Genomic DNA, 27,906 nt, shown 5'->3' with positions numbered 1-27,906 from the left:
TCCTCCTCTTCCGTCCTCTCTGCTCTGCTCATACCAGATCTACGTGGTAATATTTACCTCATAGACCAGTTCATCCATGCCTTTGGCCATCACGTATGAGGTATCTGTAAATGATTGAGTCAAAGCTAATCTTTGTTTTTCCAATCTCAAAGAACAGATCTGTATGGCATTATGACCAGTGCTAATTGTTAGGTTTTATTTTAGATTGATTTAAACAATATTTGATGGATAAATACACTTAATACATGTTAAAATCAACAGTCGTCACAATCAATTTTACTTCTGCATCAACATGCATTTCTGTTTGAAAGTAGATAATTAACCAGAAAAAAATAAGCTTAATGGGGCTTGAATCAATCCATTGAGAATTTACTGGATTGTAAAAAGTGTACGCACTAGAACAGAACAGGTTGTTGGAGATTTTATTTAATTTCATATTTTATTTTGTTCTTGGAATGATGTACACTGATGAACCATTCACAATAAGACAAAAATAGGGTCAGTTCTGTTTTCATGTTAACTTTAACACCGACTCACAACTCTAAATTAATTAACCATAAAGCATGAAAAATTCCAACCACAGCAATGAAAAGATAAAGATTATGAACGATTATGAATTGAGTTTTGTTTTCCACCAGCGCCATCAGCGAAGATAGCAGAAGTGGATTGAATTATATTTAAAAGAGGCCATGAAGAGCAATTCATCTCTAATGGATACCAGCAAGACCAGGAAAATCATTTTAATTCAACTGTTTTAGTTAATGATCATTACAATCATGCAAAATCAATTCCTCTTCTGCATTAATTTCATTCACCTGTCAAGTTAGTAAAGACATAACAATAGAAAAAACTGAAAAAGAGCTTTATGACAGTTGTGGAAAAGCCTATTTGAGAGGATTAAGAGCGCTGTAGCGCTTAACGGTACTTGGGACTTTTATTATGAAAGTACGACGTGCACGAGCTCAGAAAAGCTAATGATTCGTCACAGAGTGACGCATATCGCCTCAGATATTAGTTCGCATGCACGGACGCTGGAGAAGACGAATAACGTTGGTTATCGGCCTAAGATTGAGTGTATATTGTGCTTCTGTGCGTCTTATAAGAGTGAGTACAGGAATCCTACTGTATGCCGATCTACGCTCATTGTGATGTTAACAGCATCATTGCATCATAACGTCCGTGTGGGCTTATGGCGCGATGCCAATTTACCCGTGTTATGCCTCATAACTGTCGATCATCAGTGTTCATAGATGATGTTTATAATGTTTAATAACTCATGTTGATAGATAATAATAGTAAAACGAGGGAAGATATAATTGTGAGTCATATAAGTAGCATAATGCTTGTCCGTGTGACGTTATATCTTGTGTTCATGCATGGTTCATGAATGAGGGGAGGAGTCAAATAGTTTGTATTAATGCTATGATAATGTGGCATATGTAACGGTGCTAACGTGGTCATTTGTAATAGCGTTGCTGTTATTTGAGTGCTGTTCTTTGTCTTTTACAGGGAAACCACATCGAACTATCCGCACAATTCATGTTACACTCCCATCAGATCAAGACTTAACACCTACTCATTAAGCCAACGACATTACTCCATCTCTTCTTCCACCTGGGCCTCTTGTGCTCACATCTCAATTATTGATTACTCGCTTGACACTATTCCAAACCTCATACCGACTGTAATTCCTCAGAATTCTGGAAACAACCTGCTTTCGCCAGAGAAGGCTCAGATAATTCACTGTCACCCATAAAGCTCCAATAGGCCCATTGCAGGTCACAAGCCGCCTCCTACGTCTCTGGAAGTTGAGTAAGGTGTATGTTAGTGGTTGACTCCTCCCTCTGATGTTCATCTTATATCCTTGTCATAATAAAGCAGTTCAAGTTGATCACTTGTATCTCTGTGGTGTTCTGACCGACACACCTAGTACACTGCTAAGCACACCTGAAACCAGCCCTTATCAGAAAGCAAGGTAGTCTTCACTACATTTGTGGTCCTTCGAGCCGGATAGCAGCTGTGCTGGGAGCATGGAACAGAGTGAGGAAGCATCGTGGGCCCCATCCACTCGGCCCAGACGGCAGTTAAGGCAGCCATTGTATTTAAGGGATTATGAGGTCAGTGCAGTGCGACCGAGGACACGTGGCCCACCACATGCCAGCCCGGCACCACACATGCCTAGAGGGGAAGAGTGGAGTTCACAGCCACAGGTGAAGTGGAGTAGGAATCCCGATGCACCGTATGATTATGACACAAGCGCTGAGGAGAGTTTGAACGACACAAGCCTGGGATGGCCACATACCCCCATGCCCTACACTGAAGAGGGAGCAGGGCAGAGCGGGCTACACAGAGAGAGCAGGCAGTATGGTATTGCGTCCCTTCATGACACTAGAGGAGATCTGTGTGAGTTAACGACCTCAGCTGGAGAGCAAGGAGTAGTGCCGCAGGATCAGTCTTTCGAGCGATGGCCAATGCCACCCCTTCCACCACTAGGTGACTCATTAGAGGAAGAGGAGTATGAAGAGGGATTGCCACCTCCACCATGGCCTTCGCATGACTATCCTCCACTGCCTGCAGCTGCCGAGGAGCAGCGGGTGGTTACCGTCATAGACAGAATGATGAGTGAGTTACAGCTAATGAGGGACAGTATGTCTTCCAGCGTCACAGCCCATACTCGACCACAGTCTACCCCTCGCAGCTTGAACCACCCTCAGCCTAAACAGAGTCAAGAACAGCACCACACCCGGTCCTACACCCCGGGGCCAGCACCCTACATGCCCATCTCACGTCCACAGCCCAGTATGTATCGCACTGATGCGAAATCCTCAACTCAGTACCCAGCCAGGCCTGATACGAGCCAACCACACCCTGTTCGAGGCAGACTGTTCTCGCCAGCCCCAGTGACTCTGGGAGGAGGAGAGTACAGGGGGCCAGCGCCAAGAATTCCTTTCTTTGTCCATAAGGATCCGATGGAGTTCTCTCGGCTTAAACTAGCCCTAGCAAACCTGCTACCTACCGATGCTACAGAGCTTTTTAAGTATCAGATTCTGGTGGATCACATGAAACTTGAAGAGGCCTGTCTCATTGCTGACTCCTTCATCAACTCGCCTAGACCATACACTGACACCATGGCAGCCTTGACAGAGAAGTTCGGCCAGCCGCACCATGTAGCCTTGCAGAGGATAGCTGCAGTTATGGATTCGTCTGAGATCAGGAGAGGAGATGTTGCTGCCTTTGAGAGGTTCTCCCTACATGTACAGTCACTCGTGGGTATGTTACAGACACTGGGCCCAGATGGAGAAGTTGAGCTAAGGTGTGGCTCACATGTGGCTAGACTTCTCACCAAGCTTCCCATGGAGATGAGAGCGAACTTCAGGCGTCAGATGTTCCATCGTCCTGGACACACTCATACGCTGTTCGACCTGGCAGAATGGCTTCGATACGAGTCGTGGTGCCAAGGTTACGACAACCCTTCAGACATCCGTATCCAAGGGCTGACAGGATACCGAGCCGATAAACGACGCGGCAAGCCAGCAGCCACAGTGCTACACGGAGCAGAGAGCTATTCGTCTAACCGGGCAACCAGACAAGAGAGTCAGAGCGCATCTACAGCCAGATGGAAGAGCAAAGCAAAACCCTACTGTCCATACTGTGAGGGTACAGAACACTTCTTAAATAAGTGTCCTGGTATTCAGAAACTCACCAGAGAGGAAGTCATAGAGTGGATCAGAGTCAATAGGAGATGTTGGAGATGTGGGAGGGCACATCAAGCAGCCCAATGTGACCTCAAGAAGCTTTGTGATGTGTGCCAAGGAAAACATCTGAAAGTCCTGCATGACGCCAACGTACGCTCTAAGGCTGAGCAGCCAAAGGCTGAAAGTTGTCTGGTGAGTACCAGTACAGAAGTTCTCTACCTGGACAGACCATCGGCCCACTCTCGTGTTCTGTTGAAGGTCGTCAGGGTTCTCCTGCGCAACAGAGACAGGACATTAGACACTTATGCAATTCTGGATGATGGTTCAGAGCGCACAATGCTCCTCCCGGAGGCAGTTGATAAATTAGGTCTACAGAAGAGGCCTGAGGATCTTGCTCTCCGCACGATTAGGCAAGAAGTCCAAACTCTGACGGGAGCTGCTGTCTCGTTCAAAATCTCATCCTCTACTAATCCCAAGAGAGCATTTCGGATAGTGGAGGCCTTCACCTCTCGACGCTTGGGTCTAGCGGACCACTCCTACCCCATCGTCAGCTTGAAGAGGAAGTACAAGCACCTGGCAGATCTCCCCCTCGAGGCATTCGATCGCGTTAAGCCGCTTGTGTTAATTGGTGCAGACTACCCCCATCTGCTTAACCCTATCGAGCCGGTGAAAATGGGCCCTCCTGGAGGTCCGGCAGCCATTCACACGAGACTGGGATGGACGCTTCAAGGACCCGCACACCTTACACAGTGGGCACCGAGCACCCAGCAGTGTCTTTTCACAAGTGTCTCACCTCAGACGACAGAGCTGATGCAGAATGTGGAGATGCTCTGGAAGATGGACACCCTGCCATACCAGAGCTGTAAACTAGCAATGAGGTCGAAGCAGGATAAGGAAGCGGTGGAGCTCCTAGAGGCCAAGACCAGACGAGTACAGGTGGCAGGCATCTACAGATATGCCACGCCCCTGCTACGGATGCGAGACATTCCCCCGCTCCAAGCTCCTAAGGAAGCTGTCCTACCCAGCCTCAGAAGTCTGGAGAGACGCTTGGCCCGGGACCCCCTGCGAGCCGACGAGTACTCTGGAGCAATCCGCAAGTTGGTGGAAACTGGAGCGGTTAAGAAGATTGACTTAAGCAAAGCCTCACCCACAGAGGAGACGTGGTTCATACCTCACCACTTAGTGAGCCACAACGAAAAGAGTCGTTTGGTCTTTAACTGCTCCTTCCAATTCCGAGGTCGAAGCCTTAATGATACCCTCCTTCCTGGACCAACATTGGGGGCCTCTCTTCTGGGCGTTTTACTGCGCTTTAGGGAACATGCGGTGGCAGTCAGTGGTGACATCAGAGGCATGTTTCACCAGGTTCAGCTCTTACCAGAAGACAGGCCGCTTCTCAGGTTTATCTGGAGGGACATGAAGCGTGATAACCCCCCTGATGTCTTCGAGTGGCAGGTCTTACCGTTTGGCACTGCGTGTTCACCGTGTTGCGCTACCTTCGCGCTCCAAATGCATGCAAGGGATCATGGAGGGCCAGGAGAAGGAGTCAAGCACTCAGTGGAACACTGCTTTTACGTGGACAATTGTCTTCAGAGTGTGCACACAGCGGATGAAGCTAAGGAGCTTGTTGACCGGCTCAGGGAAGTGCTAGCATCTGGAGGATTTGAGATCAGGCAATGGGCCTGCAACATACCTGATGTCCTTAGGCACCTACCTGCAGAGGCGAGGTCCGACAGCATGGAGCGATGGCTTTCGCACGAGGAACCTGGATATTCAGAACCGGCCCTCGGACTCACCTGGCACTGGGAGACTGACACCTTAGGCTACAAGAGCCGACCTCTGGAGTATGGAGCACTCACAATGAGAAATGTTTACAAGGTGATGGCCCGACAGTATGACCCCCTGGGATTCATTGCACCTTACACGACCCGCGCTAAGATGATCGTCCAGAGCATGTGGGACAAGCCGCGTGACTGGGATGACCCACTTATCCCGCAAGATCTGCAGAAGGCATGGAAGGAGTGGGAATCAGAGCTACACCTGCTGTCACGCATCTCATTATCCCGGCACTATGCTTCGGCTCAAGCTGATCAGATGGTTGCTTCCAGACAGATTCACGTGTTCAGTGACGCCTCTGAAAGGGCATACGGATCAGTCTCTTATCTGAGAACAGAAGATACCCAGGGACAGGTTTACTTGGCGTTTCTGGCGGCTAGATCCAGGGTAGCACCCCGACGGCAACATTCCATTCCCCGTCTCGAACTCTGTGGTGCCTTGACAGCTGCCCAGTTGGCCAAGACGTTAGAGAGAGAACTGATGTTGAAAACGGATCAGACAATCCTCTGGAGCGATTCGACAACAGTGTTAACCTGGTTACAGTCGGAGTCATGCCGCTTCAAAGTCTTCGTGGGTACACGTGTCTCTGAGATCCAGGAGCTGACAGGAGAGAGTACCTGGCGCTATGTCGACTCTGCGCAAAACCCGGCAGATGATGTGACACGTGGGAAGACATTGGCAGAATTGGCAGTGCCTAACCGCTGGAGCCAAGGTCCGTCCTTCCTCCTTAAGGGACCTGATGAATGGCCATCATCACCAGGAGGGGCGTCAGAAGAGGATGTCACGGAGTACAGGAAATCTGCGTCGTGTGGAGTGGTATCTAAAGCAGATAGACAGGAGACTCAACTGGACCAGCCATACGAGTCCTGGAAGGATATGGTTGAGGCCGTAGCACAGGAGGTACATGGGGCGGCAGACCGTGATGAGTCCTTGATAGCGGAAGACTACCGGCAGGCTGAGATGACTATCTACCGGAGAGTTCAAGCTGAGTGCTTTCCGGAGGAGTTGCGTCACCTAAAGGCAGGGAAAACGGTACTTCGAAGTAGTCGCCTTCTTGCCCTCTCCCCGGAGCTGGATCCCGACGAGGGAATCATACGAGTTGGAGGAAGACTCAGACGTGCTGAATGGTTAGACCCCGCATTCAAACATCCTATTGTCCTGGACCCTTTGCATCCAGTAACAAAGCTCCTTATCCAGGATTACGATGCTCGCCTCTGTCATCCGGGTCCTGAGCGAGTATTCGCAGAAATGCGCCGGGTCTTCTGGATTCTCCGTGGCAGAGAGGCAGTACGGAGGGTGCAACACCAGTGCAAAGAGTGCCGGAGATGGAAATCTAAGCCGTTGGTCCCGAAGATGGCTGACCTACCCGTAGCCCGTCTACGCTTATACAAACCGCCGTACTACTCTACGGGTGTCGACTGCTTTGGGCCTTTTCAAGTTAAAATAGGACGGCGCTCAGAGAAGAGATGGGGCATCATCTATAAGTGTCTTACTACACGGGCTGTGCATCTGGATATCCTGCACAGTATGGACGCAGACTCTTTCTTGATGAGCCTCAGGAGGTTCATCGCTCGCCGAGGTACTCCAGCTGAACTCTATTCCGACCAGGGTACGAACTTTAAGGCAGGGGAGAAGGAGCTCCGTGAGTCTTTTAACAGCATGTCTCCCGACCTCCAACGTCTCCTAGCCAAGCAGAAGATTGATTTCCACTTTAACCCCCCTGCAGCTCCTCACTTCGGGGGAACATGGGAGAGGGAGATCAAGTCTGTCAAGACTGCACTGTACACTGTCATAGGAGTTCAACCTATCTCAGAGGAGGTACTACGTACTACCTTACTAGAGGTGGAGGCAATACTGAATACCAAACCTTTGGGCTATACCTCATCCAGTGCGGCTGACTTGGACGCTGTGACTCCTAATGTCCTCTTGATGGGGCGGCTTGATGGAGCATTACCTTCAGTTGTTTACCCTAAGAGCGAGGGACTTAGCCGGCGGAGATGGCGACACAGCCAGGTTTTGGCAGATCACTTCTGGGCACGGTTCATCAGGTGTTACCTGCCAACCCTCCAATGCAGGCAGAAGTGGCATGGTGCCTCAGCTGATCTGACAGTGGATTCAGTAGTTCTGGTGATGAACCCCCAGTTCCCGAGAGCACTTTGGCCAGTAGGCAGAGTGGTTAAGGTACATACGAGTGCGGATGGTCATGTGCGATCCGCGGACGTACAAGTCAAAGACAGAGTATATACCCGGCCAGTTGCTCGTCTTATTACTCTTCCAGTTATCCCAGATGGTGAGGAGGATGAGGAATGCCCTCCGGTGGCTTCAAATTAGGACGAGTCTTTTACATGAGCAAATTGCACGCAATTTGGGGGCGGCTGTGGAAAAGCCTATTTGAGAGGATTAAGAGCGCTGTAGCGCTTAACGGTACTTGGGACTTTTATTATGAAAGTACGACGTGCACGAGCTCAGAAAAGCTAATGATTCGTCACAGAGTGACGCATATCGCCTCAGATATTAGTTCGCATGCACGGACGCTGGAGAAGACGAATAACGTTGGTTATCGGCCTAAGATTGAGTGTATATTGTGCTTCTGTGCGTCTTATAAGAGTGAGTACAGGAATCCTACTGTATGCCGATCTACGCTCATTGTGATGTTAACAGCATCATTGCATCATAACGTCCGTGTGGGCTTATGGCGCGATGCCAATTTACCCGTGTTATGCCTCATAACTGTCGATCATCAGTGTTCATAGATGATGTTTATAATGTTTAATAACTCATGTTGATAGATAATAATAGTAAAACGAGGGAAGATATAATTGTGAGTCATATAAGTAGCATAATGCTTGTCCGTGTGACGTTATATCTTGTGTTCATGCATGGTTCATGAATGAGGGGAGGAGTCAAATAGTTTGTATTAATGCTATGATAATGTGGCATATGTAACGGTGCTAACGTGGTCATTTGTAATAGCGTTGCTGTTATTTGAGTGCTGTTCTTTGTCTTTTACAGGGAAACCACATCGAACTATCCGCACAATTCATGTTACACTCCCATCAGATCAAGACTTAACACCTACTCATTAAGCCAACGACATTACTCCATCTCTTCTTCCACCTGGGCCTCTTGTGCTCACATCTCAATTATTGATTACTCGCTTGACACTATTCCAAACCTCATACCGACTGTAATTCCTCAGAATTCTGGAAACAACCTGCTTTCGCCAGAGAAGGCTCAGATAATTCACTGTCACCCATAAAGCTCCAATAGGCCCATTGCAGGTCACAAGCCGCCTCCTACGTCTCTGGAAGTTGAGTAAGGTGTATGTTAGTGGTTGACTCCTCCCTCTGATGTTCATCTTATATCCTTGTCATAATAAAGCAGTTCAAGTTGATCACTTGTATCTCTGTGGTGTTCTGACCGACACACCTAGTACACTGCTAAGCACACCTGAAACCAGCCCTTATCAGAAAGCAAGGTAGTCTTCACTACAACAGTCTCCATTTAAAAAGGCTTTTGTGGGCTCAGCTGGGAAACCACAGCGGTTGTTGAAGTGCTCTCATAAAATATTCATCCTACTACCTTAAATCCTGTTTTTGCATAAAAATGATGGTAAGATTTGTAGCATTACAGTTAATAATGGGGGAAAAATTACGAAAAGGACTTACTGTAAAGGGTCAGTCCAGTTTGATGTCAGGCCTGAAAAGTGGCAGATTTCTAACTAAGAAGATTCATCCTCCAGTGCTGGAGAAGTAAAAAAGTGAACACATTGACCCTTAATATAAAGCAATATGAAGGAAAAATGGCAACTAATCCAACGTTAGTGTTAGTTTTAGCTAAATGAAGAGCATGCGTGAGCCCTCAGGGTTGCAGTTAGTCTGAGATGCACACAATGTTTCTCTTTAGTTTGTTATTCAGACTCCTCTGTCACACAGACGGTTCCTAAGGGTAACTATGGCTCTTGACAAAGTAATGACCAGTGACAATGACGAGCTCTCCATGGATACCAGCACACATTTATATTGGCCGACATGGATAAAGAGGGGAAGATCAAAGCATGTTTATAGACTGTTCTTTTTCAGACAGATATAATTAAAAGCTTTTATGTTGGCAAAAGTTTATGCTTAACTTACAAATTGTACTATACGTGTGTATAAATGTTCTACAATGCATTTAACACTTTAAGTGCTTGTCATTATATAATGTGACAAATTCCAGCCCAATATTAACCCATGAGTACACTGTAAAGTCCAAGTAATTCTAACTAACACTTTTTTAGTTCATTTTAATGTCTTAACTTAATTGTACAAATCTGTTAAACTGTACTATCCACATATGCCTTGGTTACTCAGAAACCCCAAGGTAAGATTAATTGTTTGGTTTGAGTGCCATTTTGTCAAAGCACAAAACAAAAAAAAAGAAGTGTTTTTGAGGTGGGTCAATTCTTAATAGATGTTTCACTCATTTTCTCCACACTGTAGAAAGTGATCAGTTGACTTGACTTAAAAAAAGTGAAGAAACCCGTTGGCTTAAAATTATTAATGAAACTGCATGCGTATTTGAAAAAAATTAAGTTATGTGGAATTGTCAGGTTCACATAACTTGTACCAGACTAAAATGTTTTTCAATAATGAATTCAATTTATTTACTTAATACTTTTAAGGCAATGGGTTTCCTCACATTTTTTAAGTAAGTCAACCGATCACTTTTTTACAATACAGTCTCATAATTAGCATTCATCATCTAAGGCTTGATGAAACATGTCTAATCTGATCTGGTTGATCTGGTCTGGATGATTTCCTTCTCACTGACTCTTTATTCTGTAGGAGATAATTATTACTTGGATGTAATTAGATCTTCTGACTACGATGTGAAAGTTACAATATAGTTACAAAAGTAATACATTTGGTCATATCATGCAATTCTTTAATATGTAATTGCCATAAGCAGGGTCACCAGGGGCCTCATTTATAAAACTGTGCGTAGGATCCTTACTAAAAGTGTACGTGAGCCCGAAAGCCAAAAATGGCGTACGCAAAAAAATATTCAGACTTATAAAACCGTGCGTACGCCAGAACCTGCCCAGAATTCACTTTATAAATCCCACCTTTTGCGCAGGAACTGGCGTACGCATGTTTTCAGCCCCGTTTTGTGCGTACGCAAGCTTTATAAATGAGGCCCCAGAAGAGGCAAAACTACAAAAAAAATGTTTTCATGTTGTTGAAAGGTGTCGCTTATGCTCACGGCATTGCTTTTATTAAATTATTGTTGCATTAAAATGTTATTGCAATTTAAAATAGCTCTTTTCTCTCTGAATATATTTTAAAATGCAATTGATCAAGCTTAATTTTCAGCATCATTACTCCAGTCTTCAGTGTCACATGATCCTTGAGTGTCATGACAACTCTGGAGATTGATAGATTGATAGAGTAATAGAGATTGGCATGGTAATGGATATGGCAATGTTAATGTATTTGGTCTTGTCAGAATAGATCTGCTTTAGACAATGCACTTAGATTGTTAAAATAGGGCCTTATGCCTTTACTGTCTCCATGTAAACAACAAAAAGGGGAATTAGTGCAAACGGTGACGTCATGTGCATGTGTATTATGTGTTCATGCATGCGTATTATGTGTTCGCTGGGTGTTTCTTGATAAAGTGACATCGCCGACTACTGGCCTGGCATGCATAATACATCCTTTTTCGTCATTTTCGCACATCCGTGGGAACACTGATTATTTTGAAATCGTTGTCGTCTGTTTTTAGTACATCGCTGTCATGTAAACATACCCTAATAATGATCAGGAACACAGGAAGAATGGTAACAGAGAATACGAAACTAATGAAACATAACCCTGACATGGACACAGTGGCAAAGAGTTTTGGATCCTGAACATGTGCGATTATTTTGTCCATTCAGTTTGATATAGATGTAAATTTGTTTTTGACACTTGCAAAAACAACATAAGAATATATTATTAGTTCCTGAAAACGTAACAATATCTTTTGAGTTTTCTTTTACATTTTATTGGATCCTCTTTGATAAAATCCTCCGATACTCCAGCAGCTGTCTGAGGGTTTTTCAACCGACATAAACATTGCTGAAAGTTCATGAGTTACTAACATTCCTCTTAATTCAGGTTATTTTCTGCATTAATGACCATAATACCTTTGAACACACTACTGTATGTTTCCCAGTGAGCTGGGGTGAAGTTCAGCCCATGCCACCTCTCTCATTCAAACATTAGCAGCCTCAGGCTAACTTATAATAGGATCTGACCAATTTGGGTCAGTCTTGTAATGGTAAATCTCTAGTCCCATTGAGCATCTCAAAAAAGAAAAAGCCAAAAGCGCAAGTGTTTATCAGAAAGCCAGCCTGGAGCACTGTCATGCCAAGCCGTGGATTAACGGTTAGGGTTAGGGTTAACAGCACATGTTTAGGAAAGATAACATTAGACTCAGGAGGATGGGGACTTTCATGCCATAACAACATTACAATCCCCGGAGCAGATTTGTGTTAAAAAGTAACAAATAAATAAAATAATAACCAACTACCAACATGTACGGTAATCATTACAGACAATACTTACAAAAAATTTAGTCATTAACAACATTCTGAGCATAAAAATATCAGTGAACATATCAATAAAAACAAGAGTTGCTATTTTGATTTCATAGTGACTTTAAACATAAGCTCATAAGCTCATTATAAAGTAAAACATTTTGCCAGTTAAAACCTGTATTTCTTTTTTCATTAAGATCAGATATAGGAATACTATTCAAACTTGTAGGCCATTACTTTTTCCAAAAGTTGCAGAGCGCTCGCACACAAGCACGCAGCCTCGCCCACAAAAACAATTATATTTTCATCCAAATCAATACTTAATTCCCTTAAGAATGAGTGATGGGCCCATCAGTGGGATATACGCCTTTTAATCTTCGGTTCTTCATAGCTCACTCTGTTCTCATATTGATCCTGAAAGCATGGAACAACAAGCCTGTTTTTAGCACACGCCTGCAGCGCAGGGCGAGCTTTCTAACCCCACCTCTCTCTCTTTCTCTCGGCTACCCCCAGAAGCTTTCATGTGCATGTGAGCACAGATTCATGCTACTTTTATACACTATTACAGTATCTCCGCCAGAGGCCTTAGATGAACAGATTATTCCAAGCAGTAGGTTGAAACGGGCTTGTGTGCTTAATAGCCAAATAGATTAGCCTACAAGAGATGGATTGATTTGATGCATTTTTAAAGTCACTGTGAAAAGACTTGCATGCAATGCAATTTTACGACTTGTGTTCAAATATTATATATGTACACTGTAAAAAAGAAGTTGCTGCCTTAAAGTCCAATCAACTTGGATGTTTAAGTCATTTCAACTTAAATTACATAAAACTGTCTTAAAAAAAATGTTGAATATTGCATAACAGAATAAAAAGTTGAAAATTGCTTGGACTTAATATGATGAGTTAAAGCAATGTTATGCTGTCATAACTTATTGATCATATAATGTTTTACAGTGTTGTCCAGCCCCAAACTGAAAAAAAGGGGGACATTTTTTTAAGTCATATTATGCAATAAATTGATGTATTAGATCCAATAAAGTGCTATTATTGTCAGGGTTCTGATACTTCTGTCTAGTCTATTTCTTGGTTTTGTGACAGAGCCATACACTCCTGTTTTGTCTTGTACTGTGTAGCACACAGCTTGTGTTTTCCACCAGCTGTGTGCTTTCATGTTGTCATGTTTTGTGTGAACACGTGGGTTATGAGTGTTCTCATTGGCTGCGTGTTCATGTCTCGTTTTGTGTTAGCACGTGGCTTGTGATTTGTTTTACTGGCCATGTGCTTGTGTTTTACTCATGTTTGGTTTCCTTGTGCCATGGGCTCTCCTGTGATTGGCTTTCCCCGCCCATCTTGTTACCTGATTATTGGTTCATTTGTCCCACCTATCCTCCCTCATTACCCTCTTTTGATTTCTTCCCTATTTATTCTCGTTATGTTTGCGGTCCTGTGCTGGTTCTAAGGTACCCTCATGTTTCCTGTTCCTGCCAAGTCCAGTTCTTGTAAAGTCTTTCTGCCTGTCTTATTTCCCACACGGAGTAGTTTTTGTTTTATTTTATGCTTAATAAAAGCCCATCACTTGAGCATTTGAGTCCTTGCTACTTTCATCAACCCAAAACCTGACCTTTTATAGTATTATTTATATACTATTATAGTATTTATTCATATTTTGTTCACATTTAGTATACGTTTTAATTTTGTTATGTGCTTTTGTCATGTTTTTTTTTAGGAATTTGTTTTTTTATTATTATTTTGAGTTTTAGTACTTTTAGCTTTAGTACTTCTACTTAAACTTATTTTATTTAAGTTAGTTGGCAACATTTCTCATTTGTATTCTCTTATGTGTATATGTTTTTAATCTGACAGTTAACCTTTATTTAAATTTACGAAAGCCATTTTTAATAGTTTCAGTTAGACAACACAACACTGATCCAATAATTGGAGAACTGTTTCTTGCAAGCTTGTTACACTCTTTCCATACCATGTTTTTTTTAAATAAAAAACATTATTATACACATCAGTGCTCTCAATAATTAGCATGCAGAATGATGGAGGTAGCAGAGACCAGGGAGTAGGCCTAAGTTATTTTGTTTCAACATAATTGGATTATTTGTGCTATGCCTCAAACCTTTATGTAATGTTCGCTTATATTTATTTTTCTAATACTCCCTAATTTTGACCCCTGCATATCATTTATAATTTTACACATTCTTATGTCACCCCAGAAGGTTGGTGATCATATGTTCAGATTTGACCCCTATAGATTCTAATTCACTAATCGTAGTGTTACGGCTCACCTCATGTTTCAACACTCCTCGGTCTCCCTTAAGAGAGAGATTGGGTCAGTGGCTTTCATTACGCTGGAAGCTTCTGCTGATTCAGCGCTTCAAGCTATAGAGAAGAGAGCACAAAAGTTCTTCAAACACTCTTGCACGCCCACTTTGACACAATGCAGCAATAAAGCACACAAGTGCACTGCAGCACATCCAGTGCAGTAAGATCTGTCTCATTTCACCATGCAATCCACCAGGGTGCAGAACATATGTGCCTTTACCAGTCCCTGTTCCCACTTGTGTCTTAATGCATTAGTCATACCATGAATGTTTTCATGCATCTTGTCATATTGTCTTAGCTTACCTTCAACACACTCTCTCTGCATCGGGTTCAGGCTGGGTAAGGACAGTAATGATCTTAAAGGAACACTCCACTTTTTTGGGGAAATAGGCTCATTTTCCAACTCCCCAGAGTTAAACAGTTGAGTTTTACCGTTTTCGAATCCATTCAGTCGATCTCCGGGCCTGGCGGCAGCACAGTTCCTCGAGTATTACGCATGAATGAGAGTAGTTCCTAGTCATATTGGCCTAGAAAATCGCAACTTTTCATTTTCTGTCGGTCTTAGTACACGATGTATCTACAGAAGAGTCAAGTTTTAAATAGGAAAAATATCTAAACTCTTTGGTCCTTTTTTTGAGAGAGATGCTAACGGTCTAATCAGATTCAATGATCTATGCTAAGCTATGCTAAAACCAATATGCTACCAAATGCTTGATTGATACACTAACCCGGTTTCACAGACAAGGCTTAACTCTAGTCCCTCTCTAAAATGCACGTTTGAGCTTTTTTAACTGAAAGCAACTTACACTGACATATTCAAATATGTCAGTGCCATTGATTTGTCTCAAGATGCACATCAGTAATGTTATTTCCTAAGGCACGTTTATAAAACCTACTTAAATGTTCTAATTAAACTAAGGCCTAATCCTGGATTAATCTGAGCCCTGTCTGTGAAACCAGGCCAAAGTTTCTGAATGTAATTATGTGGGATGATATTTAATATTTAGTTGTTGGTTACACTTTATGAGTGGTCGGGAGCATTTCTGTTGTGTTGCAGCTTTATTCCGTTGTGTTGTGAACTTATGTTTCCTTTTTAAATTTCGTTGTGTTGTGCACTACTGGGCCACCGTACTAATGACTGCTGGTTGACATGTAGTTGCAACATTACATTTATGCATTTATGGCTGACGCTTTTTTTCTTTCCAAAGCAACTTTCATTGCATTTCAGGGTACACATTTTACATTCTTATCAGCTCTTGCTTTCCCTGGGAATCAAACCCATGACCTTTGCGTTGCATGCTCCAACGCTACTATTTGAGCTAATCTCACTTTACTTTAATTACTTTAACAGAATATTCAAAGGGGACCATCAAAATAAAGTTTTGCCAAGTTTTGCCACTATTTTACTGTGTTACAGAGATGGTATAAAGCAAGGTTAGACAGGGTATAGTTGAGGCCTTTAACATTTTGATTTAAGGCAGCCAGTCCTCTGTCTTTACTGACTCTGATGAATGTGGGTTATCTGCATACTTCAGCTCTGCTATACTCTCCAAAACACTTTATTGGCCCGAGGGTCACTGTGCATGTGTGTGCGTCAGAGTGCACGCATGGTTATATTTAGAATATAATTGTTCAGTGATAATGATACAAATCCCTCACCGCACAATGTATAACACACACACACACAAGGAACAGAAGGACACACTGGCAATTGCAACCGCATAACGTACATAGCAGCAGTCAGATAAATGTGGTCGCTGTTTGTTCAAGATGTGTATCTGCCAACAGTGACCCTGCTCCAATTATACAGCAAATTATTTGACACCGGCTCAAATTGTAACACGTTACAGGTCACCACAAACGATTCCTGGGCGCTGAGTGCTAGATCGGATTTTAAAAGTGTCAATATGTCAAATTCAGCTGCTCTGCAAGCTTACATTTATTCAACCGGCATGTTCTTTTTTCTAAAATGTTTTAGAGGTGGTTCACACAGAACACGTTTTTGCATTCCTCTGCACTACTTTTCTATTGTTTTTCTATGAAAACCTGCACAGATGTATTTGATTTTGCAGTCTTTTGCAGTCTAGCATATGCAGTTCTAAAAATGTGGCATTCAAGTAGTTTGTATGTAAGTAAGCATATTGAAAGTGAATATCCCCTTACAGTGAATTCAAAGTATACATTATGTGTGTTGAATCGAACCCTCAACCATGGGTTTGCTAATGCAACGCTCTACCAGTTGAGCTAAACAAGCTTGAAATTCCACAAATAAGTCCAAATCTGTCTTAAGCTACGAGCTTATCAAATTTTCCATTGTGCGTTGAAAAAGTTGGATATATCTGTAATGAAAGTAATATCAAATTGTATTTGTAGAGGCTTGCATTAGCAAAACTCATTAAGGGATGGATGTTTCTCTGTCCTACCATCTCTGTGGAGTGGTTAAGTTAGGAAAGAGCGGAGATTGAGGTGGGGAATTCTTGCCAAAGCCATCCAAATCAGGAAAAGGTGCCGACCTGCCAGAGAAAGATCTCAAATGAGGATCCTGAGAGCACCCAAAGGATGCGCAGTTCTGTAATGAGCTTTGTTCTCCTGGGAGGAACTTTCTCTATTAATGAATATGGTCTGCTATAAAAAGAGCCAGGCACTTGGAGAGGAGAGGAGAGGGGAGGGGAGGGGAGGGGAGGTCAGACCAGGGTGTCTGTTGCCTACTTTGGGAGAGTGTTGCCATCATGGTGGGGCAAACATTGGGTACGAGGTAGATGCCAAGGTCATTCATAGATTTTTTGTTCCTGTTGCTCAATTGGTAGTGTGTTGCGTTAGTAATACCAAGGTTGTGAGTTCGAGTCTTGATAAATGTACATCTTGAGTGCACTTATGCTTTGGGTGAAAGCATCTGCCATATTAATGAATGTAAATTTATTCCTCGCATTATTTGTTATTTCCCTCCATCCAAAAGACTCCGAGCCGGACTGGGTTTTATAGCCATTTTAAATAGCATTTAGGGCATTATGCCAACCTTCTGTCTCGTATTAATAACCTCTTTCAGTTCAGCTCGACGTTCTGAGGATTTACTGGTTTAGCCCTCTGTTTGACTGTAAGCGTTGTGTGGGTGTGAATGGATGAGTGAATGGATCCGAAACATTTCAGTTTTCCAAATTAAATGTCATTGGGTGTGGGTAAATAAATCTCGAATTGAAGACATCTCTGTTTGTGTGTATATCGATGTGGTGACTGGATTTGTGTGTTTGCCATCTCTGCGCCGCTGTGCCATTGTCCTCATGACACACATAACTGTCAGCTGTGATTGTGTTTCCAGTCCACTGGCAGTCGACACAAGCCCTGGAATACCCCTGTCTTTGCGTGTGTATGTGTTACGCATTTCTAGAAGAGAAGGAGAGACGTTCATGGGGGCTTGAAAAGGCACATTTTTGAAAACGGGTTTCAAAGTGCATCCGCTATCATTTCCATGTGAACTACAAAAATGCACATTTGTTAAAAAGGTGACGTCATGCGCATGTGTATTACATGTTCAGTCTGTAGGCGCGTAGTGTTTCTTTACAAAGTGACTTCGCCAACTACTGACCTCTAAGGAGAATGTGCTTTTAATCGTTTTCATGGATATGTGTGAACAGGGATCGTTTTGACAATGTTGTCGTCTGTACACGAAAAACGCAAAGGAAAAACGTTTCTGTTTTTAGTACATCGTTGTCATGAAAATGTGCCCAAAATTATTATCAGTCTATGACGTGGGACAAAAAAATATGCATTCAATCTCGCAAATTAAAAGAGGCTTGTGCCAGGTTTGATTTCTGCTTCCTGCTTTCTGTAATCAATCACAAGTTGAATTTTGTTGCACACAAAGCTATATATCGAAAATATAGAACTTGTCAGCTCACAGTCACTATTTGCATTTATTGAATGCAAAAGAGCAGCATGGACCTTCTGTTAAACATCTCCTTTTACAGGTTTGGAAGGACATGAGGGTGAGTAAATGGCAGAATTTACATTTTTAGGTAAACAATCCATTTATTGTTAAGTAGTTTCTGTTGTAAGTCCCTTGTGGAAAAGAAGTACACTTTAACATAGTTTAAAAATAGAGTATTTTTTACAGAAATTCTGTATGCATATAATGTTATGTTGCCAGCCACTTAATTTAATGTTAATTGCAATTAAATGTAAATGTACTGTAGTTCAAATTTATATTAAATGCAGTTAGCTGCATAGTTATTTCTAGTTACTCCTATTGTTTACTCACAAGGATTTATGTTGAACTAAAATACATTTTAATGTAATTTCTATTGAAACTTGTGTCATATATTTAAATATATGTATAAGTACATTTATATATTAACTTTTACACACCAACACAATACAATTATTATCAAGTACTTTCATGTGCTTTAGTCAACACATTAAAATATATGAAAAACACTTTTTTGAAGAACAACCAAAGATTATTATAACCTATTGGTTTACACTTTATTTAGATGGTCCCCTTTAAACATTCTGTTAGAGTGTTAGCAGAGTAGTATTAGTAGAGTATTAGTAGACTGGTAGGGTTAGTAGAATAAGTTGACAAGTACTTGCAAAGTTACTTATAGTCAGTGTTGGAGGAGCATCACAATAAAGAGTTAGCAGATATTAAGCACTAATACGCTACTGATAGCAGTTTACTAATACGCTATTGATACTCTAATGAGTGTGAGTTGACATTTTGGTTCAACATTACTTATAGTCAACACTCAGAATGGTTTATCAGACAATGTAGTTTCGTGGTTTAAAGGGAAGAACACAATGTGTGCAGGTGGAGGTATCAAATCAGACTCAGTGGAAGTGGTTAAGGGAGTCCCCCAAGGATCTGTACTGAGGCCATTATTATTTACTATACATACATTTATAACTGTCTTAATGGTAATATTGAAAATGCAAGGTTACACTTTTATGCGGACAACACTGTAATCTATTGCTCTGCCTCTGCTCCTACAAATCAACAAACTCTGGGTTTATTTACAATCTGCTTTTGATATTATTCAAGCATGGCTTTATACGTTAAAGCTGGTTTTAAATATTGAGAAAACATAATTTATGTGGTTATCAAATTCTTGAAACTCTTTAGATAGTTCCATTGCTCTTCGAACTTTGTAACGGAAAATGATCACGTTAGTGTCAGAGCCAATACCTGAGCATCATAATTGATGACATTTTAGTTCACAAATGAATTACTTGAAACAAATATGAGAGAAGAAGCTATGAGTTTATTTTAGAAATAAGTCTTTCTTTTTATTTAATACAAGGAAGAAGCTTGTGTCTGCGACTTTCTTACCAATTCTTGACTATGGGGATGTAGTATCAGCATGCTCCTTCTTATCTTCTTGCCTTCCTGGATTATGTTGCCTTATTATGGATTGTAAATTCTCTACACATCATGTGCTTGGTCTTCTCTTGCTGTGTGAAGGAAAATGCATTGGTATTTATTGATATACAAAGCAATTTTGTTTTGTTTTTTGCCATCTTATCTCTGTTGTTTGATTCAACAAAAAGCAGTTGGTAACTATTTATTGTGATCACAATCTTATTATAATCTCCATGTACCTTCTGCTGGAACTAATTTAGTTAAAACTGCTTTAAAATATGCTGCCCCTTCAGACTGGAACTCTCTTCAAAGAAATTGAGGCTAAATCATTTGGTGCCTTTTAGTAATTTTAAAACACTTATGCGTGAACTAGAGAAAGATTTAGTGATTTGCAAAACTTGGCCAAGTTGGCCAGGACACTCCTGTAAAATAGATTTTTAATCTCAGTGAGGTTCTCTCCTGGTTAAATAAAAGCTACATAGAAAAAAAATTAAATAAAAATGTCTGAAGGGACCATCAAAATAAAGTGTTACCATATGATTTCAAATATATTTTAAAGTAAGATAGTCATAAACATATACCTTCTTTAAGTACACTTAAATTACACTTACTATTTTATTAATATTAGATTCAATAAAAGTAAAACATTTTAAATATACTATTAAGATTGCACATTCAATTTAATTTGAAGTGCACATTCAACTAAGTGCTCTTTTTCACAAGGGGTATGTGTTTTTGGGTGAAGAAGTTATGGTGCAAGGTAAGATTGTGCACTTCCTCCATCAGCCTAAACAGGCATTTAATACAAGTATTTTTTCTGATAGTAATCAAGTGTTTTGAACTTTGCACTGTCCATGAGCAAGTTATAACCTTTATTTCATCCAGGGCGGTCTTTTGTCTGTGTCTGTGCTCTGACCCATTTATTTGCCACTATGACTCATATTAGAGCTGAGATCTGCATGTGTAAATATATAAACTCCCAAACACTGGCCTCCATCTCAATCTCTCGCAACCACAGAGAAACTATTTACAATTCAGGGTCATAGTTCAACTGCAAGATCAGAGGTTGGGAAACAGGATTGCCTTGCACTTTTTTGTGTGATCTATGATATACTAGACAAAATACTGTGGTCCTCCTCAGTCAAAACCTATAAACCATCAAAGGTTTGTAGCATAAACAACTGTGGTAGGGCCTACTGTGTTAGGTTGCCAAAAAAAAAAAAAAAAAAAAACTTCCATAACACTGACAATGCAAATCTCCTTCAGCGCCAAATAACAACTAATCTGCATAAAGGCAATATTCAGAAATCATTATGGTTATAACATCAGAACCACATGCTCATTAACATGTCTGCCCACATTTGCATTTTAACATATTCAGGTACTTGACCCACCTTACAGTGCAAACTGCAAGGACATGGAAGTGAACCAATCATAACTGGGATCATTTGTCATGGGACCTGAATCTTTGATGACTGAATAAGTGTAATTCACCTTTATTCCACAAGGTGTCTGATGAATGTCTGATACAAAATGATAAAGTGACGTTTCACTACCGCAGGCAGAAAACAAAAGAATTAGGGAGTATCATCAGTAAAACTTGAAATGGCTCAATGAAGTACTGAACACAATCATATATTAGTGTCAATATCACTTGATGGTGCATCTGGTGAAGAAGCTGTCAGCGATCAAAATATTGATTTTGAAGATTATTTTTGAGAATATGTTTGAGATCGTGAATATGAGCCAGATGCTGAATGTGTGAAATGAGCTCTGATGAGGACAGTGATGATGGTATAAAACATCTGCTCAAACTGAACCCTTCCAAGCTCCAAAAGGTAACAAAATATGCTTTCTTTTATTCTTCAGTAATTGTTACTCTAATATCAGGAGAGTTTTACAATATCCCGACAGGTAGAGATCCATCCGTGTTAGATATAGATCCGGGTCGCTAAAGACCCGAATATGTAATAATGATTGGCAAAACATTCATGCATTTAAGGGTTAATAGTCTGAGAAAGAATGAAAATAATAGTCCTTATAAACTAAATGACGTGCAAGATACTTTTGACTAATATTAAAAAGTGAACTTAAAAGGGGAAAAATTAAATTCTACAAAATGTATACAATATTAAAAGAATGTTGGTGAGTGAGTGTTTGTGAATATCCTTTTATTATCCTTATAGCACTGCAGTGTTTTAGTAATAAAGACAAAATGCTGTGCTGGCCAAAAACAGACGTTTGTGGTGTGCGTGTGTGAAAGAGAAAGATACAATGACAGCAATAAGACAAAGATGACACCTCTTTCTTCACTCAAATGACCTTTAATGTTGGTATAAATTCAAATTTGACAGGCTGCAGTGCATGGACGCGTGAGCCACACACACACACATACATGTCCAGCCACACACGCACACGCACACGCACACGCACACGCACACACACACGGTCACTCTAAGTGGCTCTGCACCAAAGCAAAGGGGACAGCCAGAAGAAAACTATTGATCTTGTCTGCCTGCGTCCTCCTCATTTGTGCTAATACAGCTGATGTTTCACACCAGAGTAAGAAAATAAAACAGCAAAACAAATCAACAAAAAAAGAATCCATAAACATATTCTAGTTTTTTAAGTAAAAGATATATGTTACTTAATATAAGTTACTATAGTTTCATTAAATAGACAGAGCTTCTTGCAGAGCTGAAAGAGCCCTAAGTGTTCATAAGGTGAGGAATTTCTTGAATTGGTTTCCTAAACATGTGAAGCATGTGATATTTCCCACTTCACCAGTCCAGTACAGAGATGAATCCTATTACGACAAATCAGATAAAGCCCAAAAGCCTGAAAGACCACGTTCATACACCTAACCGGGACCGTATTTTCAGCATCTGCTTTGCAGGATGGACATTGAGGTGCATTTAAGAACCATGTTGCGTACATTGAACTTTAAAGAATGACCTGCACTATCTGAAGATGCTGCAGTGACATGGCGGTCTCATGAATGTATATGAAGTATGCGGTGCTGCATGATAGGTATTTAAGATGACAGTTCACTTAAAAATTAAAATTGTCATCATTTAATCACCCTTATGTTTATTCCAAACATATATGGCTGTGGAACACAGAAGAAGATGTTTTGAGAAATGTCTCAGAATTGTATTTGTCCATACAATGAAAAGTTGTTTTGGACCCCATTGACATTCATTGAATGAAAAAAGTAATAATAACAAAAATGCAGTTCTTCAAAAAATTTGTTCCACAGAACAAAGTCAAACAGTTTTAGAATGATATAAGAGTGATTAAATGATGACAGAATTTAAATCTTTGGATGAACTGTCCCTTTAAGAGGAAATTGAGCAAAGTGCCATTTTAAAAGCAAAACAACAAAGAGCACATATGATAGACGGTAAGTCGACCAGGACAACTAAACCAATGGTGTTGTGGCCACCTAGGGATTATTGCTCCATTCCAACCATTTCCACTTGGCCATTTTAACTTAAATGTTTACAAAATGACTAAACATTTTCTGCTTTTCATAATGGTTGACCACTATAACGTGATGATCTCAGTTTATTCTTCCACACCCATTATCCCTAATTTTAGGTACAAATCCCCAGAAAGGTTAAATGTGTGTTTGTTTTTTGTAGAAATGTGACAGACTCAGTGTATTTGTGTGTGTGTGTGTGTGTGTGTGTGTGTTTGTGTGTGTGTTTGGCTGAGTGTGACCAGTGGGGTAAGGGCTGTAAATAGGTCAGGGGCCCCCTTGGGCCCCTGTATGATTCTGTGTGTCACCCCTTACACAACGAGCAGGCAGCTGTCTGAGAGATTCACATGAAATCCCTACTGAATGTGCAATTGTCAATGAGCACACGCACACGCTTGCATTTAAAGAACGAGTTGCTCAGATGTGAATGTCACTAAGTACAGATTAAATGCTAGTGAATATTTCATGTTCTGCTGCTCGAAAAAAAGCAACTGCAAATTAACATAAAAAAATGAAAAGATGGAAACAAAAATCATTTTATAATAGCTATGACATCTTTAGAGTACTCAAATTCACCTGTTCATTTTTTCTGAAAGGCAAACCGTGTGTGTGTGTGTGTGTGTGTGTACAAAGGTCACACTCTTTTGCACTCTATGTAGTCTATGTTATTGACTGGTTTCATCAGATGCTTTATGCCCGAGCTTTAACCCTCCTTACTGCAGTAATCTGACCAGTGTTGGGGAGGAACGTAGCAATTCAACTATTGCTACGTTCATACATTGTTCATACATTGTAGTGAAAAAAAAAAAAAAAATATATATATATATATATATATATATATATATATATATATATATATATATATTCCCTAGTGTAGCTAACTATAAATTTTTTTTTAAAAAAGGAACTGTAGCCTTTCAAACTCTGCAGACCCAGTACCGGGTCCAATAATACATCATCAAAATGTAAAGGTCTAAGGTTTATCTTTTTGAAAGCTTCATTTGAAAGCTTAAAATCTATTTATTTTACACAAAGTAACTTATTTACACTAAATTACCTCATTCCCCCTCCCCACCCCACAGCCCCATTGTAAAATTGATGAATATGTAATAGTAATTGTGATTGAACAAGAACTGTAATAGTATTTCAATATGTAATTGCAATGTAATATGGAATTTGAAATGACACCAAGCTATTGCATTTACACCATTATGATGGTATGGGGAGCCTTCAAAATTGGGTAGGCCAAAATTATTTTATGGAAATTACATTAAAAAAGGTATTATTCCTCCCTTCAGGTGAATTTGAATAACTCTTGCATACAACATGATAAAGACATTTTTTTTCAGAGTTTGCTACCATCTGGCTGAAACAATCAGAACTGTCTGCAGTTTTCTATGATTTCTACACTTTCAGAGACAGAATTTACAAAAAACTAATAATAATAAAATTAGCCTTTTTTGGTGTATCATAGCACATACAACATATACATTAATACGTATCATGTTCAGCAGTATTTTATATAATTTCAAAGGGTTTCTTGGAAAAAAACACCACTACATGTATGTATGGAAAGCTTTTCAAGTATAGGCCAAAATCAGGAGGAAATCCACCAAAATGGTCCAGAGAATAAGAAGTTAGCTATTCTAACAAACTTCAGTTTGAAAGTATCTTCTGAAAAACTGATTCTGAATGTGCAACAATAGCATAAAGACACAAAGTGGAATAACTAATAAATAAAAGTTTTCAATCTGCCAGAGATGATAAAAGGCTGATCCGGCTCTGTAGTGTGTGTTCGTGAGCATCAGAGATCTCTTCCTGCTCTAAGCTGTTGTCACACTGCAGTCGAGCCTCCGCTGTGTAACAGGATGCCAACCGCTCAAGAGGGGTTATCAGAGTTGAGGACCTCTTACACACTGAGCACGTGTTTGGCAAGCAAGCGGATCTGACTTTCCCAGTGATCTGTCACACACCCCATAAAAATGATCAGTGACCATGTGTGTGGGACTAATGTGGGAGATATCGTTTCAGGCTGAAGGAATGTTTCCCAAAAGATGTCATGTCATTTGATGATGCAGGTCACCTTAGCATTATGGAGACATGCAGCTGTCATGCTTTCCTCTAGGTGAAATGAAATGATGTGATCATTCTAAGAAAAACAAACTTTCCCTTCAGAAGTATATTTAGAGGTAAAATCCTAAACTGTCTCTACCCAACTGGAAGTGGGCAAATCCACATTGCGTTTGAAGTGGATGAAAGCATTGTGAGTTAAGGCGGGGAAAGTGTCTAAGCTTTGGTCCCCAGAGTAAACCTGTCATCCGCTCTGATTTAGTCCTCCTCTTCCTTAAGAAAGGAAGATGGCTTACAGCAGCCTTTATGGCATCACCCTCTCTAAACCAGCACTGCAGAGATACAAAAGAGGAGGGCAGAGTCAGAGCAGCCTATACTACAGAGGAGAAAAGAGACAAGACAAGGGTACAAGAGGTGGGAGATGAGAAAAAATGTTGAAGAGACAAGACTTCGAGTAAACAAGACAAGAGTCGAGAAGAGACGAGAATGAGATGAAATGAGACGAGGTGAGAAACAAGAAAAGGCTAGACAAGGTGGGAGATGAGAAAGAAAAGACGAGGAGACAAGAGACAAGACTAATTGAGACTAGACCAGACAAATGGAGAGAAGAGAATAAAAGAGAAGATAAGACTAGGAGAGAAGAATGGGGATGAGGAGAAGACGTGAAGACGAGAGCTGAGACAAAACAAATGATGAGAAGAGACAAAATGAGACCAGAAGAAGAAAAGAACAGAGACAATATAAGACAGGGGAGAGAGAAGACGAGACAAGGAGGAGAGGAAAGGACAGAAGATGAGATGAAACAAGACAAGGAAGAGAGGAGACCAGGCAAAGAAGAGAAGACAGTACAAGAGACGACATGAGATGAGACAAGACACAACGACAAAAAAGAGAGAAGGTGTAGAAAACAGGAGAAGACTGAAGTTGACAAATGAGAATGAGAAATTGAGAATCAGAAGAGAAATTGAGATGAAGCCAGAAAAGAGACAAGAAGAGATAACAAGGAGACGGGACAAGACAAGTAAGACGAGATTAAATGAGACGATTAGGAGAAGAAAAGAGACAAGACAAGGAAGAGAGGATGTGAGACAAAGAGGAAAATAAAGAACAGGAGAAAAGATGAGATAAGACAAGACACAACGACAAAAATAAGAGGAGAAATGAGAGGGGAGAGTGTAAGGGACTCTCAGTTGGGGAAATTCTGCAGAGCTTCATGCATGATGGACAGAGTGTGACGGACACACCTCCACAGACAGCAAATCGATCCAGCAAATTTAAAGTCTCACAGAGCACAAATTCATTCCTGTGGTACTGAAAGTACAGCAAGACCTTTAGCACTGCCTCTGGTCCCAAAGCTCCTATCCAAACCAACAGAAAAAAAGAAGAAAAAAACAAGGAGCTCAAATCAATATTATTTCCTAGACTTCATCAAGAATGTAGCAGAAAAACTTTGAGACTGTGTCTCAAAACCTAGTGAGCTGCCTGACTAGAGTGCTTCTACAGTGTCTGAAAAAATGTGTCAAAGCTCGTCCCTTTAAGGGTACAGCCCCAATGACATTCTATCCACATTATCTACCCCTAAAAGATGCTTAAAGTAATTTGTAGCCTTTAAGGTCTACTACTATGAACTTTAAGGTACAAAGTTGTCCCTTTGAGGATACTGCACCAGTGACAAGCTGTTGTCCCCATAAAGGTACTATACTACAGTGTCTGAGAGTGATGCCTAAATTGCTGTCTATGTGGGGAGTTCACAGTGTTCCATTCAACTTTGGTCATGGGATTTTTCTACGTCGGAAGTGTTCTGCCAAAAAGAGGATGCATTATGAAACACAGTCACAATGCTAGCATTGACTTTATGACTAAAAGTGCATTGACTTTATGCACCAAGTAGGAAATTTGGAAATTCTGATGTAATGAACAATTTATTCCGGCTGTCGAATCAGGTTCATCTAGGACCCGAGGCGATTCCACTGGGTAAAAACTTTTAATGGTCTCCCAATTCAGAATTTGATTAGAAATCCATTAAAATTGCTTGGTTTATGTTGTATGAAATACTGTTACATACACTCTCAGAAAAAAAAAGGTACCTTTCGGGGTACAACAGCTTGTTGATGGGGCAGTAGCCTTAAAGCAGGGGTGGGCAACTCTGGCCCTCGAGATCCATTTACTTGCAGAGCTTTGCTTTAACCCTAATTAAACACACCTGATTAACCTAATCAATGTTTTTTTGTTCATGATTACTAGAAAGAGACAGGCAGGAGAGTTTCATAAGGATTGGAGCTAAACTAGTGGATCTCAAGGACCAGAATTGCCCAGCTCTGCCTTAAAGAGATAACTTTGTACCTCATTTATACCTAAAGGGTTTATAGAAGTTCCTTAAGACTACACCTTACTACAAGGTACTAATTCACACCTTTTAGGAATATATAAGGTACAACATGCTTTTTTGCAGATTTGTTATGAAATTGTATTATAGAACCCCTCAAAGTATAGCTTAGCATACTCCTAGCTTAGTTTAATTTATACTCTACACACATACCTAACTCCTTTGGGACCTAGACGTACAAAGACACCTTTC

At 40.9% G+C, this 27,906-nt stretch overlaps 2 protein-coding genes across 6 annotated transcripts in view; one reads left to right on the top strand and one right to left on the bottom strand.

Annotated features, from left to right (window-relative positions):
- ccdc190 (coiled-coil domain containing 190) overlaps positions 1 to 19,807 on the bottom strand; it is a 33,183-nt gene extending 13,376 nt beyond the window's left edge. The window contains exons 1-3 of one of the 5 annotated variants that reach the window (XM_079584317.1): positions 14,857 to 14,873; positions 14,728 to 14,759; positions 14,388 to 14,481 (exon numbers count right to left, since the gene is read on the bottom strand). The gene's annotated coding sequence lies outside the window, so the exon portion shown is untranslated. Of the gene's footprint in view, positions 1 to 9,196; positions 9,274 to 14,387; positions 14,482 to 14,727; positions 14,760 to 14,856; positions 14,874 to 16,847; positions 16,998 to 19,747 lie in introns of those variants that run through there. The other 4 variants (XM_079584319.1, XM_079584320.1, XM_079584315.1 and 1 more) reach the window with 4 other exon arrangements.
- Positions 5,992 to 8,931, top strand: LOC306983618 (uncharacterized protein). Its single transcript, XM_079584176.1, has 2 exons — positions 5,992 to 8,135; positions 8,541 to 8,931. The coding sequence occupies exon 1, from the start codon at positions 6,009 to 6,011 to the stop codon at positions 7,857 to 7,859; it is 1,851 nt and encodes a 616-aa protein (XP_079440302.1). The 5' UTR covers positions 5,992 to 6,008; the 3' UTR covers positions 7,860 to 8,135; positions 8,541 to 8,931.
- Positions 19,808 to 27,906: the final 8,099 nt, after the last annotated feature.

This window comes from Phoxinus phoxinus, assembly GCF_949152265.1.
Source record: "Phoxinus phoxinus genome assembly, chromosome: 16".
NCBI lineage: Eukaryota > Metazoa > Chordata > Actinopteri > Cypriniformes > Leuciscidae > Phoxinus > Phoxinus phoxinus.
Note: the sequence above shows the minus strand (reverse complement) of the source record. Positions and strands in the feature narration are given on the sequence as shown.